This window comes from Callionymus lyra, chromosome 2 (genome assembly GCF_982586985.1).
Source record: "Callionymus lyra chromosome 2, fCalLyr1.hap1.1, whole genome shotgun sequence".
In the NCBI taxonomy this organism is placed as follows: Eukaryota; Metazoa; Chordata; class Actinopteri; order Syngnathiformes; family Callionymidae; genus Callionymus; species Callionymus lyra.
The window spans coordinates 7,670,523-7,685,607 of record NC_141819.1 but is presented as its reverse complement, the minus strand read 5'-3'; the positions used below and the strand labels follow the sequence as shown (position 1 = coordinate 7,685,607).

At 42.1% G+C, this 15,085-nt stretch overlaps 1 protein-coding gene across 1 annotated transcript in view; it reads right to left on the bottom strand.

Annotated features, from left to right (window-relative positions):
• LOC148085221 (uncharacterized) overlaps positions 1–15,085 on the bottom strand; it is a 337,696-nt gene that overhangs the window by 185,697 nt on the left and 136,914 nt on the right. The window contains exons 4-10 of the mRNA XM_087783363.1: positions 12,166–12,300; positions 11,472–11,541; positions 11,129–11,321; positions 10,928–11,010; positions 8,317–8,376; positions 2,306–4,074; positions 103–276 (exon numbers count right to left, since the gene is read on the bottom strand). Of these exons, the coding sequence (XP_087639489.1) occupies positions 103–276; positions 2,306–4,074; positions 8,317–8,376; positions 10,928–11,010; positions 11,129–11,321; positions 11,472–11,541; positions 12,166–12,300 (2,484 nt within the window). The remainder of the gene's footprint in view (positions 1–102; positions 277–2,305; positions 4,075–8,316; positions 8,377–10,927; positions 11,011–11,128; positions 11,322–11,471; positions 11,542–12,165; positions 12,301–15,085) is intronic.

The window sequence follows — 15,085 nt, the reverse complement described above, 5'->3', positions numbered from 1 at the left end:
ATATATATATATAATTATAAAGTGATGACAGACTTTGACTCGTGTTTCCACCTCTGACTTTACATTTGAGCTTTGATGATGTAGAAAAGATGATGTTCTGACCTGAGAGTCTCCAGGTGACAGTGTGGACTCTTCAGTCCAGCAGACAGCAGCTCCACTCCTGGATCATACAGGTTGTTTTTACTCAGGTCCAGTAGAGTCAGACTAGAGGACGGAGAGCTGAGGACTGAGGACAGAAGTGAACAACTTCTCTCTGACAGTTCACAACTGCTCAGGCTGTGAAAGAGACGAGTTTCATCAACAAGAGACTTTTTTAATTTTCTATTCAACTTTAAACACTTTATTTAAAAACACACTAAACGATTTACTCTCATCAGATCATTGTCACATCATTGTTTAAATATTTGAAGCTTGTTTGTATAAATTAGAAACAACTTTGTTAAACATGATGTAACTGTAATATATTCGGGTTCGTCTCTTAGTTTCACTGGTGTAGTGAGGGACACGAGACACCAGCATGGATGTTACTCCGGTAGTTTATTACAAACACACGTACGTAACATATGCACTTCCATAAACACACCCACACATCATGAATACATAAACATTGTCAATATCTCTGTGATGTACAATGCCTGGCATAATACACATAATCAGTATAAATATATATCATATATTACAATGATAACAACACAAACATGATGATAGAGTAACAACAATATTGAGGTTGTGGTTTGTTGTCAACAAGAAGATTGTAGTGACACCTGAACCCCTTCAATCCTTCTTAAGTTGAAAGTACTTTTGGTGGTTGAGCTCAGGAATCTCACAGTCATTAGAACCAGTGAACATCGACCGCTCTACAGGATCTAAGCTCAAGATCCATGTCATCAAAAGTTGCACTTATTAATGAACTCGTATCAGATTTTACAAATGTTTTCTTTACTGAAACCTGCTTGTATGAGGATGATTATGTATCTTTAAATTAAATAATAATGAGCATATTAACTTGCCCTGTTCCCTTAGTTTGTATCCAGCCTGGTCCTTAAACCAGATAAAGTGATCATTGGTTCATGATAGCTTGACTACTGCGTTTAATTCCATACTAGAATCCATTGGCTCCTCTCAGTACGTACATGAACCTACTCACTGTTTCAACCACACCTTAAATATTGTTCCAGCATACACACTTGAAGTTAAAAACATCATTGTCTCTCCTCAGAACTCAGTTTTGTCTGACCATCAGTTAATAACTTTTGATTTCATTACAGCTGATCCAGCACTACAGAGCAGAAGCACTCGTACAACATGTCTGTCTGAAAGTGTCATGGCCGAAATCAAGGAAATACCAAGTCTTGTGCTGTGTCTCAAATCACATACTACTCTTAGTATATTAGAAGTTAGTATTCATCAGGATAGTGTACGTACTAACTAGTAACTAATTCTCCACAGATAGTATGTCTCAAATCAAACTCTGCTGCTACACACTAACAGGAAATAACGCGACAGCTTCTTCTTCTACTACTATTTAACGATGGTTTCAACCAGCTGTAGGAACACTAGTGACACCTGCTGGAAGAACTTTTTGCAAGTTTTGAAGAAGAAATAAGGAAAAAATATGAAAAAGCGAAATATTTGCGAGATATTTACGCCGGTATCAGCACCGAAGACGTCTCATCCTTCTACTGCTGGCAAAAAATGCACCTGTAAGTTTATGCATATATATATCTATATATCTATACATAGATATATATATATATCTATATATGACGTAACCTTTGTTTACAACGTCAATGTGAGATGGAGCCATGCAATTTGAGACAGCTTTGGTGTGTCAGTCGTGCACTATTCATAGTTGCCATGAGATCGATTACTTTGACGCTTTAGCTCTTTTAACCAACAAGTGTTTCTTAACCTTCTTAACATGAGCCAGTCTATTAGAATATTTGAAAGCTCTTCGTTGTTACTCAGGTCCAGTTGAGTCAGACTAGAGGACGGAGAGCTGAGGACTGAGGACAGAAGTGAACAACTTCTCTCTGACAGTCGACAACATCTCAGGCTGTGAAAGAGACGAGTTTCATCAACAAGTGACTTTTTTAATTATTTATTTGTCGATAATTTAAAGATTTTATTTGAGGAAACATTAAAAGTAACTGAATTTATTAGATGATCAACATTTGTTTAGAAAATTTGAAGCAGGTTATCAAGCTTTTAAACATGACAACAAGACAACAATGATGAAAGAGTAAAACAAACATTCATGATCACTTCATATCATCAGAGATGTTTCAGTGTTTGATCAACTTACAGAACTTTGTTTGCAGCTTGAACCACCGGCAGAAGCCTCTCAAGAACCTCTTCTGAAGCAGAGTATTTCTTCAGGTCAAACTCGTCCAGATGTTCCTCTGAGGACAGTAAGATGAAGGCCAGGGCCGACCATTGAGCAGGAGACATTTGATCAGAGAGACGTTCTGATCTCATCTGCTGTTGGACCTCCTCCACCAGAGAAGTGTCCTTCACTTCATTCAGACAGTGGAACAGGTTGATGATTCTCTCTGGAGACACATCCTTACTTATCTTCCTCTTGATGAGCTCTGCTGTGTTGTGATTGGTCCAGGAGCTACTTCCTGTCTGTGTCAACAAACCTGGAAGGAGACTCTGGCTGGTCTGCAGAGAAAGACCCAGAAGGAAGCGCAGGAACAAGTCCAGATGACCATTTGGACTTTTCAGAGTTTTATCTATTGCTGTCTGGTAGAACCATTCTGTTTGACTTTTTCTACTAAGGATTTTTCGGAAAGATGTTGGTTTTGATTGCATCAGGTTGACTCCAGAGTTGATGAAGGTCTGGTGGACGTGAAGAGCAGCCAGAAACTCCTGAACACTCAGGTGGATGAAGCAGAACACTTTGTCCTGGTACAGTCCTCTCTCCTCTCTGAAGATCTGAGTGAACACTCCTGAGTAAACTGAAGCTGCTGAGATGTCGATGTCACACTCTGTGAGGTCTGACTTATAGAAGATCAAGTTTCCTCTCTGCAGATGCTCAAAAGCCAGTTTTCCCAGAGACTCCATCATCTCCCTGCTGTCATGATCCCAAACTGTGTCAGTCCCAGATCCTCCGTCGAACTTCACCTTCTTGACTTTGATCTGAACCACCAGGAAGTAGATGAACATCTCAGTCAGGGTCTTGGGCAGCTGTCCTGTCTCTGTGCTCTTCAACATGTCCTCCAGAACTGTGGCAGTGATCCAGCAGAAGATCGGGATGTGACACATGATGTAGATGCTTCGTGACCTCTTGATGTGAGACATGATGCTGCTGGTCTGCTCCTCATCTTTGAACCTCTTCCTGAAGTACTCCTCCTTCTGGAGGTCATTGAACCCTCTGACCTCTGTCACCATGTCCACACACTCAGGAGGGATCTGATTGGCTGCTGTAGGTCGTGTGGTGATCCAGAGACGAGCTGAGGGAAGAAGATCCCCCCTGATGAGGTTTGTCAGCAGGACGTCTACTGAGGTGGACTCTGTAGCTTCTATCAGGCGCCGACTGTTGAGGTCCAGAGGGAGTCGACACTCGTCCAGACCATCTAAGATGAACAGAACCTGGAGTCCTTCAAAGCTGCTGAGATCTTTGGTTTCAGGAAAGAAAAGATGAACAAGTTCCATCAAACTCAACTTCTTCTCTTTCAACAGGTTCAGCTCTCTGAAGGTGAAAGGAAAAATGAGGTGGAAGTTCTGGTGGGCTTTGTCTTCAGCCCAGTCCAGGGTCAGTTTCTGTGTCAGGAGGGTCTTCCCAATGCCAGCCACACCCTTCGTCAGCAGTGTTCTGATTGGTCGTTCTCTGTCAGGTGAGGCTTTAAAGAGGTCTTCTTGTCTGATGGTGGTTTCTGGTCTGGTCTGGTTCCTGGTGGCTGCTTCGATCTGTCGGACCTCGTGCTCCTGGTTGACCTGGTCTGTGCCCCCCTCAGTGATGAAGAGCTCAGTGAAGATCTCATTCAGAGGAGCAGAGTTTCCTGCTTTAGCGACCCCCTCAGACACACTGTGGAACTTCTTCTGCAGGCTCCTCTTCAGTCGTCCTCCACACTGTAAGGAAATGACAACTTTACTGTAATCAATCATCTAGATTTAACACACATTTCAAATAGTCACTTGATTAACTGATAATCTTTCATATTTAATTCATATTAAATAATCTTATTCTTGCATTGCATTCACTTAAACTAAACTCAGGTTCACAATTCAAAGGCCGAGGTGACAAGCCTCACACACACAGAAAGATTAAACAATCCCAGATTCCAGGAATTCAGTGTAAACCTGTTTGAGAACTCACACTGAAAGACACAACAGTCCAGTAAGTTGCTGGGAACAAACTCTCTCTCGAGAAGAAACAACTTTGGTAAATTTCCATAACGATCACCTGCGACGGCCATCTTAGAATCAAGTGTTTACAGTCACTGACCAATCCTACATTCACATTTGACTAGAGGTGTTAACCTGAATATTCTACTATAAAGATCCACCATTTTGTCTGATCTTTGCGTTCTGGCATTTGAAGACGTCTGCGATAGATCTCTCTGGTTGCTAGCGCCCGTGATCACGTAAGTTCTTGTCTCTGTCTTTTGCATAATTCACTAAACAAACATTATTTCTCTTAAACTCAATACTGTGTCTGTCTTTCTTGTCCACCACCACGTACGAGACTGGGGAGGGTCGGTGTTCCTCGGAACAGAGAAACCCCAAACAAATTGGTGACCGTGACCCTTGGCGTGGACTGGTGGTTTGAAGGCCTTTTCGATTCCGAGAGGAACTCTGAGCTGATTGTTCTCCAGGCAACCAGAGGCGCCATTATACCTTACTTCAAGAATCAGGTGAGAAAGATATTTTCTTATTTCTTACATAGATTTTTGTTAGCTTGTATTTTGGAATTAATTTAAAGAATATTGTAAGTTAGGAAAGCTTAGATATTTTTTAGTTTTGGTTGCCTGGACGAATAAACGTAAGTCTCTGGTTCTGTCACAAATTTAGATTATATTTTAAATAGTGCTTTCTTAAGATGATGCTCGTTTTTGGGGTATTTTATTGTCTGTTGCTGTTTGTTGTTGTATTAAGTGTAGACGACATTATCATGTCCAGGGTTGAAGTTTTGAAGAAAAAACGTTGTGAAGTTTGAAGAAAAAAACGTTGATGAGAATTTAAGTTGAATTGATAGGCAGAGGAGACGGTTACACGACCTGGTAACCCTTGGGAATTCAGAGTAGGGGTGGAAGTATAAGTGGCTCCCTCTACCGGGCGTCTGACATTTTTAATTTCAGATTCCTTAACTAGTTAGGATGCTTGGCCAATGGGTGATTATGGTAGACATACTTTTTCAGTAAGCCAAGTAGCTATCATTAATTTGGGGATAGGTGGGATTTGAGAGGCTCTCCCAGTATCCTGGTCTGAAGACTCTGCCAGCTGTGGGTGTGTAGGCCAGTTAGATCTCATTGTGTTGTGTTGAGAGGCTCCACAAAAAAAAAATTGGCAGTATAGTCAGGACTAGTTAATTTTTCCGAACAATCACGGTGATGGACAAAGTCTCATTGGTGATTAGTTTAGAGTTAGTTAGACGGGGGTTGAAATAGAATGCAATAGTTGAGAGGCTCCTATCCAGGGTGTTTGGAAGCTAATTGAGCGATTTGAGAGGCTCCTGCCATTATGACTTCAACACTTTAGACACGACAGGCTGGTAAGAGTCTCGTTCCACGTAGCATAGTGTGTCTCTAGACTTGTTTTGGTAAAATACTGTTGTCGTCGTATTGTCATGACATATTGTTTTGTTTAAATTGTCTGTGTCTGTATATATAAAGATCTCAGACTTTGTGTGACTCAGCTGAGAGTGTGTGTGTGTGTGTGTGTCTTTAATTGATTATTGCTACTGACTCAATTAGTGTAATTATTCAATTAAATCAATCACATTTATCTAATTAGATCAGTATTCTTAATTTTTCGATTAATACATTTAAATTACATAAAATAAACAGATTCAATTACAAATTACATCTTATTATTTGAATTAGTTATAACCTTATATATATATATATATGGGTTGTTTTTTTTAAACATTGAATTTGTTATTTCAATTCATTTTTATTAATTTTCCATTATTTTCGTTTATTTTATTATTATCATTTAAAAAAAAAAAAAAATTTAATTTTGTTTTAAATTTTTTTTTTTTTTTTTAAACATTTTTAACTATTATCATTATTATTATTTCTATTCTTTTTTATTTTATTATTAATTTACATTCTTATTTTTATTTTATTTTTATTATTATTATCATTATTATAATTATTATTTTATAAATTTTTCTCCCATTAGATTTTATTTTATTTATTTGTTTTTCCTCTACTCGCTACAAGTCAAATTTCTTAATTCTACTATTTCTTCTGTTTTAACTTTTCCTTTCTTTAGTTAAATTGACGATACTTTGTTGTGAATTCGATTTTTTTATTTTTTATTTAATTTTTAGTCATCTTGCTTGAATATCAGACGATATCTGATATAGATATATTGAATCTGATATTCAAGCTCCACTTGTCACCATTGTTTCTGGGATGCTTGATTTGGTTAGCACTAATGACAGAAACCGAAACCTAAGAAAGTGGTTGAAAGCCGAAAGCCAAGACGCAGAGTTTACTGGGGAAGTGCCAAATCATGATCCGTCAAGAAATATACGTGCCCAAATGTCAGCTGCAAATACTTGTAGTACTCCCTCAGGTAAGGCTGAGCAAGCCTCAAGGGACCAGCTAGGTGAGTTAATCCCACCTGTTGCATTTAGTTCGCGTCACATGACTGCACATGATGGTTCTCCAACTGCAAGTCGGAAGCATGTGATTTTGTTGATGGTGATCCTGAAAACGAAGATTTTCTGGCGCCGGTAGTTACCCAACCTCCTAGAGGTGCAAAGTCTAAGACTCAGCCGAAACGTGAATATAATTTACGATCACTAAAAGAGTATGCAAGGAACCCTTCACGTGGTGCTCCTCAAATGCCGATGGTTCCTTTTCCTAACGATCCTACACAAGCCATATACTCTCCTTACACTCGTAAGGATTTGCAGTCAATAGTGGAGAATATGCCTCCACTCTCTCAGGGAGGTGCACCTTGGATTCGTAGCATTGAACATCACACTATGGGCGACAAACTGTGTATGAGAGATTTCCGCATCATCACTTCCAGGGCTGCTGGCTCAACGGCTGCAGCTAATATTGAACAGGAAGCAAATACTCAAGACGTCGATCCTGACGATCCTTTCGAGTATCACCGCGTGGCTCTGTATAATGCTATCAGACGACAGTTTCCTGTCTGCTACACTTCTGGACAACTTTCTAATCTGCCACCGAAGCCAATGGAGGAACCTGGAGAGTACATACATCGGTGTCTCCAGGCATGGCAAGACTTAACTGGAGCTGATCCTCGCCATGATCAGTCCACCCAAATAGTGTTCCGCATGAATATGATAAACTCTCTGCCTGAGTCTGTCGAGAAGGGTCTTGATTCAGTGGTTAACCTTAATAGTAAACCTTATGACGACTGGGTTACTGACGTCATTCATTTTTTGAAAATCCACAATAAAGGGGAAACTAGTGCAAAGAACTCTTATTATGACGTCCAGACACAGTTAGCCAGAACCCAACTTAAAAACATAAAAGAAGACTCTAAAAGGAAACAGATGGCTCAGACTTCTGTTCCTGTCTCTGCCCCGGAAAATGCTTTTGAGGGCACTATCATGGCTCCACAGTGGCGATTTGCTGGAGGGCGTGGGCGTGGCAGGGGAAGAGGACGAGGGTATAGAAACAACCGAAGCAGTCCAAACGACCAAGCTTGCTTCATCTGTGGCGCTCTGGAGCACTGGGCGAATGAATGTCCCCACTATCAATCAACCGACAATGGATTCAACAACTTCCAGAGACGTGGAGGTCCACCCAGGCCGAGGGGTGGTTTTGGCGGTTACGTGGCTCCAAATCAATATCAGATGCCACAATAGGGAAGCCAGAGACGCTGCTCTGAGGTGTTAGCTCTCAAAGAACCACTCATAGAGCTCACTGTTGGAGGACAGACTATGAATATGTTGCTGGATACCGGTGCAAGATACACCACAAGTAAATATGAACTTCCTATCTCTGGCAACACCACCTCAGTTGTTGGCATCTCTGGGACACCACAGGTCCTCCATTTCAGCATACCTCTCCGTTGTGAACTATTGGGGATCAAGTTTACCCATTCACTATTGATTTCTTCTCAATGTCCAGTTGGCCTGCTGGGAAGAGACATTTTATCACTCACTGGCACATCTTTGACTTTCACGCCCTCTGGAACTTTGGTCCAATTCCCAAATGGTGAAACCTAGAATAGAATAGAATAGAAAAGCTTTATTCATCCCCAGAGGGGAAACACACTTTCACAACAGCGCAGTTTAAAAAAATAAAGTGCAAGGAAAAAGAAATAATAAAAGAGATAATACAAAATAAAATAAAAACGATCTTAAGAATATAAAATTATTTACAAAATTAGAAATTTAACACTATTAACAAAATAAAATAGAATAAAAATAAAATAAAATAGAAATAAAAAAGGAGAATAAAATAAAAACACACGAGAAGAAAAACACACTACGGATTAAAATCAGGATATTTAAAGTAGAGAGTTAAATATCCTGACACCAGTTGGGATGAAGGACCTTCTATAACGCTCCGTCCTACACTGGGGGTGCCTGAGCCACTGAAGCACTCAATTGCTGCAATTATCCTGAGCTGCACAAGCATGAACTCTCTGCCCAACTCTCCACCGAAAATGAACTCTTGCCCGCACCAGAGAGGGAGGCCGCTGTGTACTGGTTCAACGTGATTGAACCCCCTGATGGTTTCTCCGAACTTGAAAAGACTTTTGAGACCTGGAAAAAGTGGATTATGCTGCTGTGCTCGTATGATGCACCTGCGGACCCCCCGCACTGCACTATGAACTATGTCTGGGATGATGATGACCCTGACTACGATGACAAATTGCACGATCTGGTCGCAAACATGAACTTGACTCTTGTGTGCGGTGACATTTTTGTGGGTCCGGACGGTGTGGCGGCTGAAGTTGAATTAACAAACGAACAAGGTTTTCTCTATGCTCTCTCCGACACTTCTGTCCCTCATGTTACTTTGGCTGTTGTTGCTGGTGGGGAAGCTAGAGCCCTGGAACCCATGATTAAAAAATGCAAGACAGCTTGTGATTGGGTAAAAACTCAGAATAACAATCTATTCTTCTCACCTAGCACCGATTCCTACTACATTCCTCACAAAAGTAGGGTTGGCTCCTTCCCAGAAAAAGTATACAGACACAAGACCCATGGCAGAGAGAACACAGACCATCCTGCTGCTGAGGCTATGCTGGACAGCATTCCTGCCTCGTTTTGGAGCAATGGGCCGACGGACGTTGGTCTCATTCATGTTCCATCCGTCCAGATAACTCTCAAACCTAAAATCGTTCCTATTTGACGTGCCCAATATCATCTACCCTTTGAGAAAATAAAGGGTATTGAGGCAACTATTACTGGATTGAAGAAGGCTGGTGTTTTAATCACTGCTGAATCTGAGTGGAACACTCCAATTTTGCCGGTGCCAAAACCGGGTAAATCAGAATATCGAATAGTGCACGATCTCCGTCCAATCAATCAAGTTGTGGTCCCTTCTGGGTTTGTTGTCCCAAATCCTTTTGTGATGTTCACGGCTATCACTCCAGAACTAAAATATTTCTCTGTTCTTGATCTTGCCAACGCATTTTTCTCCATCCCTTTGCATGAGAATAGCAGAAATATCTTTGCATTCACCTACCAAGGAGAACATCTCACATACACTAGACTTCCACAAGGTTACATTGACTCACCATCAATTTTTAACTATTGCCTAAAAAAGCATTTTGAGGAACTCTCATTGCCTGAGAATGCTGTTCTTTTGCATTATGCTGACGACATTTTAGTTGGTGCGCCCTCGGCTGAGGATAATTTAAGAGCTACTGAGATTATATTACGTTTCTTGGCTAAGAAAGGCTATAAAATCAGCAGACAGAAAGCTCAGATTTTTTTGAAAAAATAAAATAATAATTCTGATTCTCATACTGGAAACAAATCTCTCCATCTCAGATACATCCACTAAGGCCACTGATTCTGCTACAGCCCAGATCAAAACAAAATCTGTAGTATTGGCCAAGCCCATGAATTTGTCTGCTAGACAAAAGCGTCAAGCCCCAAACTATCCTCCTATCTACAACGACGAGGTAGGAAAAGATCAGACATTTCAAATTGACTACTGTTCTGTTGCCGATTGTGGATCCCGCACAAACGATGCCATTTGGCGACCAAACCCAAAGTATCTCTGTCTGGTCAGGCATCCTTATTGTAAGATTGATTCACTTTGCAACCTCAGCAGGTCTATTGCAAAATGTACCACCCATGACTGCATCATGAACATTATTCGATCTAAAACCGATTCACTTTGTTCATCCTGGAAGAGTGTTGTTGCTAACACTGGCCCCTCCAGATGGAATTGTCATTAAACTGATCTCTATCCACTGGCCCAACGAATCTCGATAACTAAAATGACGGCCAAAGCAAATTGTGTTAAGAATCGATGTAATCCTCTTTCTGTTCATCTTTCATCCCCTGCACTCAAAGACACTGGACTGTATGGTTTAGGAAGCTGGGAAAATGGACATGATCCAATAGGTATATTCTTCCTGAATGTAACTAAGAAAAGCACTTCTGAATTAGATAAAATTAACATTATGGCAACCGAAATGGGATATTATGAAGAAAACATGTGGTTAAAATGGATCCATCTAACTGCTAAACAACATAAGAAATATGACTGCATAATGTGTTCTCGGGCTAGACCAACGTTGTTCACCACACCTGCTCCTTTGCATCATATAGATGATCCGGCTGGATTTTTCTGTATGCTGGCTTTGATGATGACTGAGAGGAAGCAAGACTTCCTGAATGAAGACATAAGTCACACGAGTCAGAAGATTGTAGAAGGTGAAATTGGAGTAAAATCTTCAGATCTGAGGAAAGTGTTCTTCATCTTCATCATGTTTGTTCACATGTTCTTACTGCTCCACAGACGCTCGGCCAGATCCTCCTGCTCCATGTCCTTCAGGAGATGAACTGTGATCCTGAGGAAGTCTTCCCTGATGATTCTCCACTTCTCATCTTCCTCCTCAGTCTGTGGAGTCTCTGGACTCACAAACCTCCAGACTCTCTTCAGCTCCTTCTGCATATAGTTGTAGAAGTTTCTCTCCAGTGACTGGAACAGAATCACAGAGAAGAAAGTCCGAGTGATAGTGGATCATCTCAAGAACCACAAAGACCAGAGATTTTGAACTTGGATTGAGCTGAATGATGATGGTGAACAAAAGGAACCTCTAGGATTAAGACCTCTGGTTCATGAACATACCAGCCGTATGGTTTCCAGTTGTGAGGGATGTTGCTGACCAATGAGAAGCTCTGAGCTATGATGGTCCAGCCTGAGAAGAAGAGATGAAGTCAGGACTGTGAATTAGCTCTTCAGTGTGGAGACGATCTAACTTGAAGGTTCCTCTCAAAATTGCAGAGAGTACCATCTGAATAAGAATAGAAATATTATCAAACTAAACTGTTTAGTTTAAATGTAATATTATAACACATGGAGATTTTAAACTTCAAGGACTCACAACAGTCCAGAGTATTCTGGTTCCTCCTGCTGGATCCTGATGAAAACACAACTCTCATCAACCCTCATCTTTTTCTACCACTAGATGTCCTCACACTGCTGCACATGTCCACCTCTGCACTACAACTGTGAAAGCAACGTTTGAGGTTTTTAATTAAACCCTGCAGTGAAACTGGCAACAAAAATGTGTTGCTTGGCAACTGTTAAAATACACAGCTGAGTGAATGTATTCATAAAAGTATAAATATTAATATTAATAAGTAAAACATAATGCAATATAGTATAAATAGAATACATAAATAACCTTGAAACAACTGAAAGCAATATTTGAGGTTTTTAATTGTGTCTTTATCTGCCCCTGCTGGTGTTGAGAGTGAAGTGAAGTTCTCTGGTTTAATGTGTGTATGAACCTGGTAGACTCACACTTGTACACTCTCACCTCACACCTGGAGACTCTTCACTTCCTCTGAAGTTGATCCCTCTCCACATTGAAGCATCACTCTTCAGAGACACACAGCAGGGTTCTGGTCCAGATCTTGGTCCAGGTCCAGCAGGTTCTTGCTGCTGCTTTGATCTTGAACACAGAAGTAGAATGAGTGAGAATGAAGACATGGAGGACAATCTTGGAGGTCCTTGTCTCACCTCTGAGTGCTGGTCTGTTCATCGTGCTCCTCACACTGAGGGTATTTTAAGGAGTCTCTGTCCTCACCATGAGTCTCAGCAGAGTCTTCACCTTCACACAAACACACTCGTGAGATTCTTGTCAACATCAAAAGTTGTTCTCGCCTCATAGTGTAAAAACTATAATCAACAGTTTCATAATGTCCTGTTTTCATTAGAGGAAAACAGATTTTACTTCACACGTCCTCCGCCCTCTACAGGCAGGTTTAGATGGAGCATGTTTTTCAAACGAGTGTCAAAATCTCATCCTGCATTGATTTCCTACTAAAAAAGTTTGTACACTCAAACCCAGAAAATAGTAAATAAAAATATTCAGATGTAAGAATCTGTGTGTGACAGGAATTCAAGCATTTTTACTTTCTTCATCCAAATCAAAGTAGAGTTCAGACGGGTTCATCCCTTTTCACGCCTCCATTAAAATATGTCAATCATGTTTAAATGAACCACGAGACCCGAGATTTTCCTTTCCGTGAGAAAAACAAATGAAATCGTGAAATGGATTAACAGTTTATATTGTTATATATTTCAAACATTACTGACATGGACCAGACTTAATATTAATGTTTATGTCATGTTTCTGTCATTCGTGTTTTATTTTGAAGGTGTGTTTCCGTTTTTTGTACGTGTTCCTCTGTTTTGTCTTGACAGACGCTGGCAGGTGCGCGGCTGGTGATGATTGAATGGCGGGTTCTTCCCACAGATAAGGAGCATCTCTAACCGGAAGAACTCGCCAGAGTATTCAGTTTCCTGACCAGGTTGGCATCTCAGATCTCTCCGTGCTCGTGTTCTGATGAACGATCTTTTGAGAACCCCTGACGTTGTCAGCTCTTTACTTTACTCACGTGAGTCTTTTTGTCTTTTTGTTTTTAGTTGCTGTTCGAGACCCCGATCTCCAGCCGTGCCCTGCCTCCGTCCCGAGCGTCCGTTTTGTTTTTTGTTCCGGTCCGTTCCGACCGTTTGGATCATTAAAAGACTTTATTCTGAGCTATTCCTCCGAAGGATTATTCGCACTTCAGCATCTGGGTCTCCTGTCCTGCTCGACTCATGCAGAATACACTGGCCACCAGATGGACCCAGTGGAAGTTAAGGAGCTCCGCCGAGCCCTCGGTTCTCAAGGAACAAGACTTTGCTCTCTCGAGGAAGTGACACGGGACAGTGACGCAGTGCTCGTCCAGCTGTCAGCTGCTGTGGGTGAGCTGACTCTTTGTTTGGCCCCTCCCGCACCTGTTGCAGCCGCTGCAGCCTCTGTGCGCGCACAGACTGTCTCTGCTCTTGCTCAACCTGAGAGACTGCCGGCTCTACGCGAACCCACGATACCCACGCCGGAACATTATAGTGGAGAAGTGGGTGGTTGTGCACGTTTTTTACTCCAGATCCAGTTAGTGTTTAGCCAGCAGCCCTCCTCGTTTTCCACGGGTCGCGCCCAGATCGCGTATCTGATAAATCTCCTCCGGGGTAGAGCAGCGGACTGGGCTACTTCTCTGTGGGAGTCTAACTCTCCGGCTCTAGACTTTTGACTGTTGACTTGACTTCGACTGCTGAGGTTGTTCTGATTGACTCTGGCACCGACGACAACTTCATCGACCGTGACTTCGCCCTATCCCTTAACATCCCTCTGGTTAAACTCGACGTTCCCCGCCCGGTCTGCGCCATAGATGGCCGACCTCTACTCGACGTGACTCACCAGACCACTCCCCTTTCCCTCACTATTTCGGGTAACCACTCTGAGGTCATATGTTTTCTTCTCATTTCATCTCCCTCTTCTCCTATAGTTCTTAGTCTCCCCTGGCTTTGTATCCATAATCCTCACTTTGACTGGGTGAACTCTACTGTACTGGGTTGGAGTCCTCATTGTCACTCACAGTGTCTCCGTTCTGCACCCACTACCTCTCGTCCTCCGCTTCCCATTTCTCCCCCTCCTGATCTTTCCTCCGTTCCTCCGGAGTATCACAGTTTGGGTGAGGTTTTTAGCAAGGAGAGGGCGCTATCCCTACCACCACACCGTCCCTATGACTGCGCCATCGACTTACTTCCTGGTTCTCCACTCCCTTGTAGTCGACTTTACAAGGTTTCTCGTCCTGAGCGTCAGGCCCTCGACACCTACATTGGGGAGTCACTGACGGCCAGTTTGATTCGCCCCTCTTCTTCGCCTCTTGGTGCAGGGTTCTTTTTTATTAGCAAGAAGGACAAGTCCCTGAGGCCCTGCATAGATTACAGGGGGTTGAACGGTATCACCATCAAGAACCGTTATCCCCTCCCACTCATAGACCCGTCCTTTGATCCACTGAACAAGGCCACGGTCTTCACCAAGCTGGACCTTCGAAGCGCGTATCACTTGGTTCATATTAGGGAGGGCGAGGGGTGGAAGACGGCATTTAAGACTCCCTTAGGACACTTTGAGTATCTGGTCATGCCATTTGGCCTGACCAATGCGCCAGCGGTCTTTCAGAGACTCATTAATGAGGTCTTAAGGGATTTCCTAAATGATTTTGTATACGTCTATCTTGATGACATTTTGATTTTTTCCAGTTCCCGTGATGAACACCTCAGCCATGTCCGCCGCGTTCTCCGGTGGCTGTTAGAGAACAGACTCTTTGTCAAGGCTGAGAAGTGTGAGTTTGGGGTTTCCACCGTGAGTTTCCTTGGTTTTATTTTAGGGCAGGGTCAGCTGCGGCCAG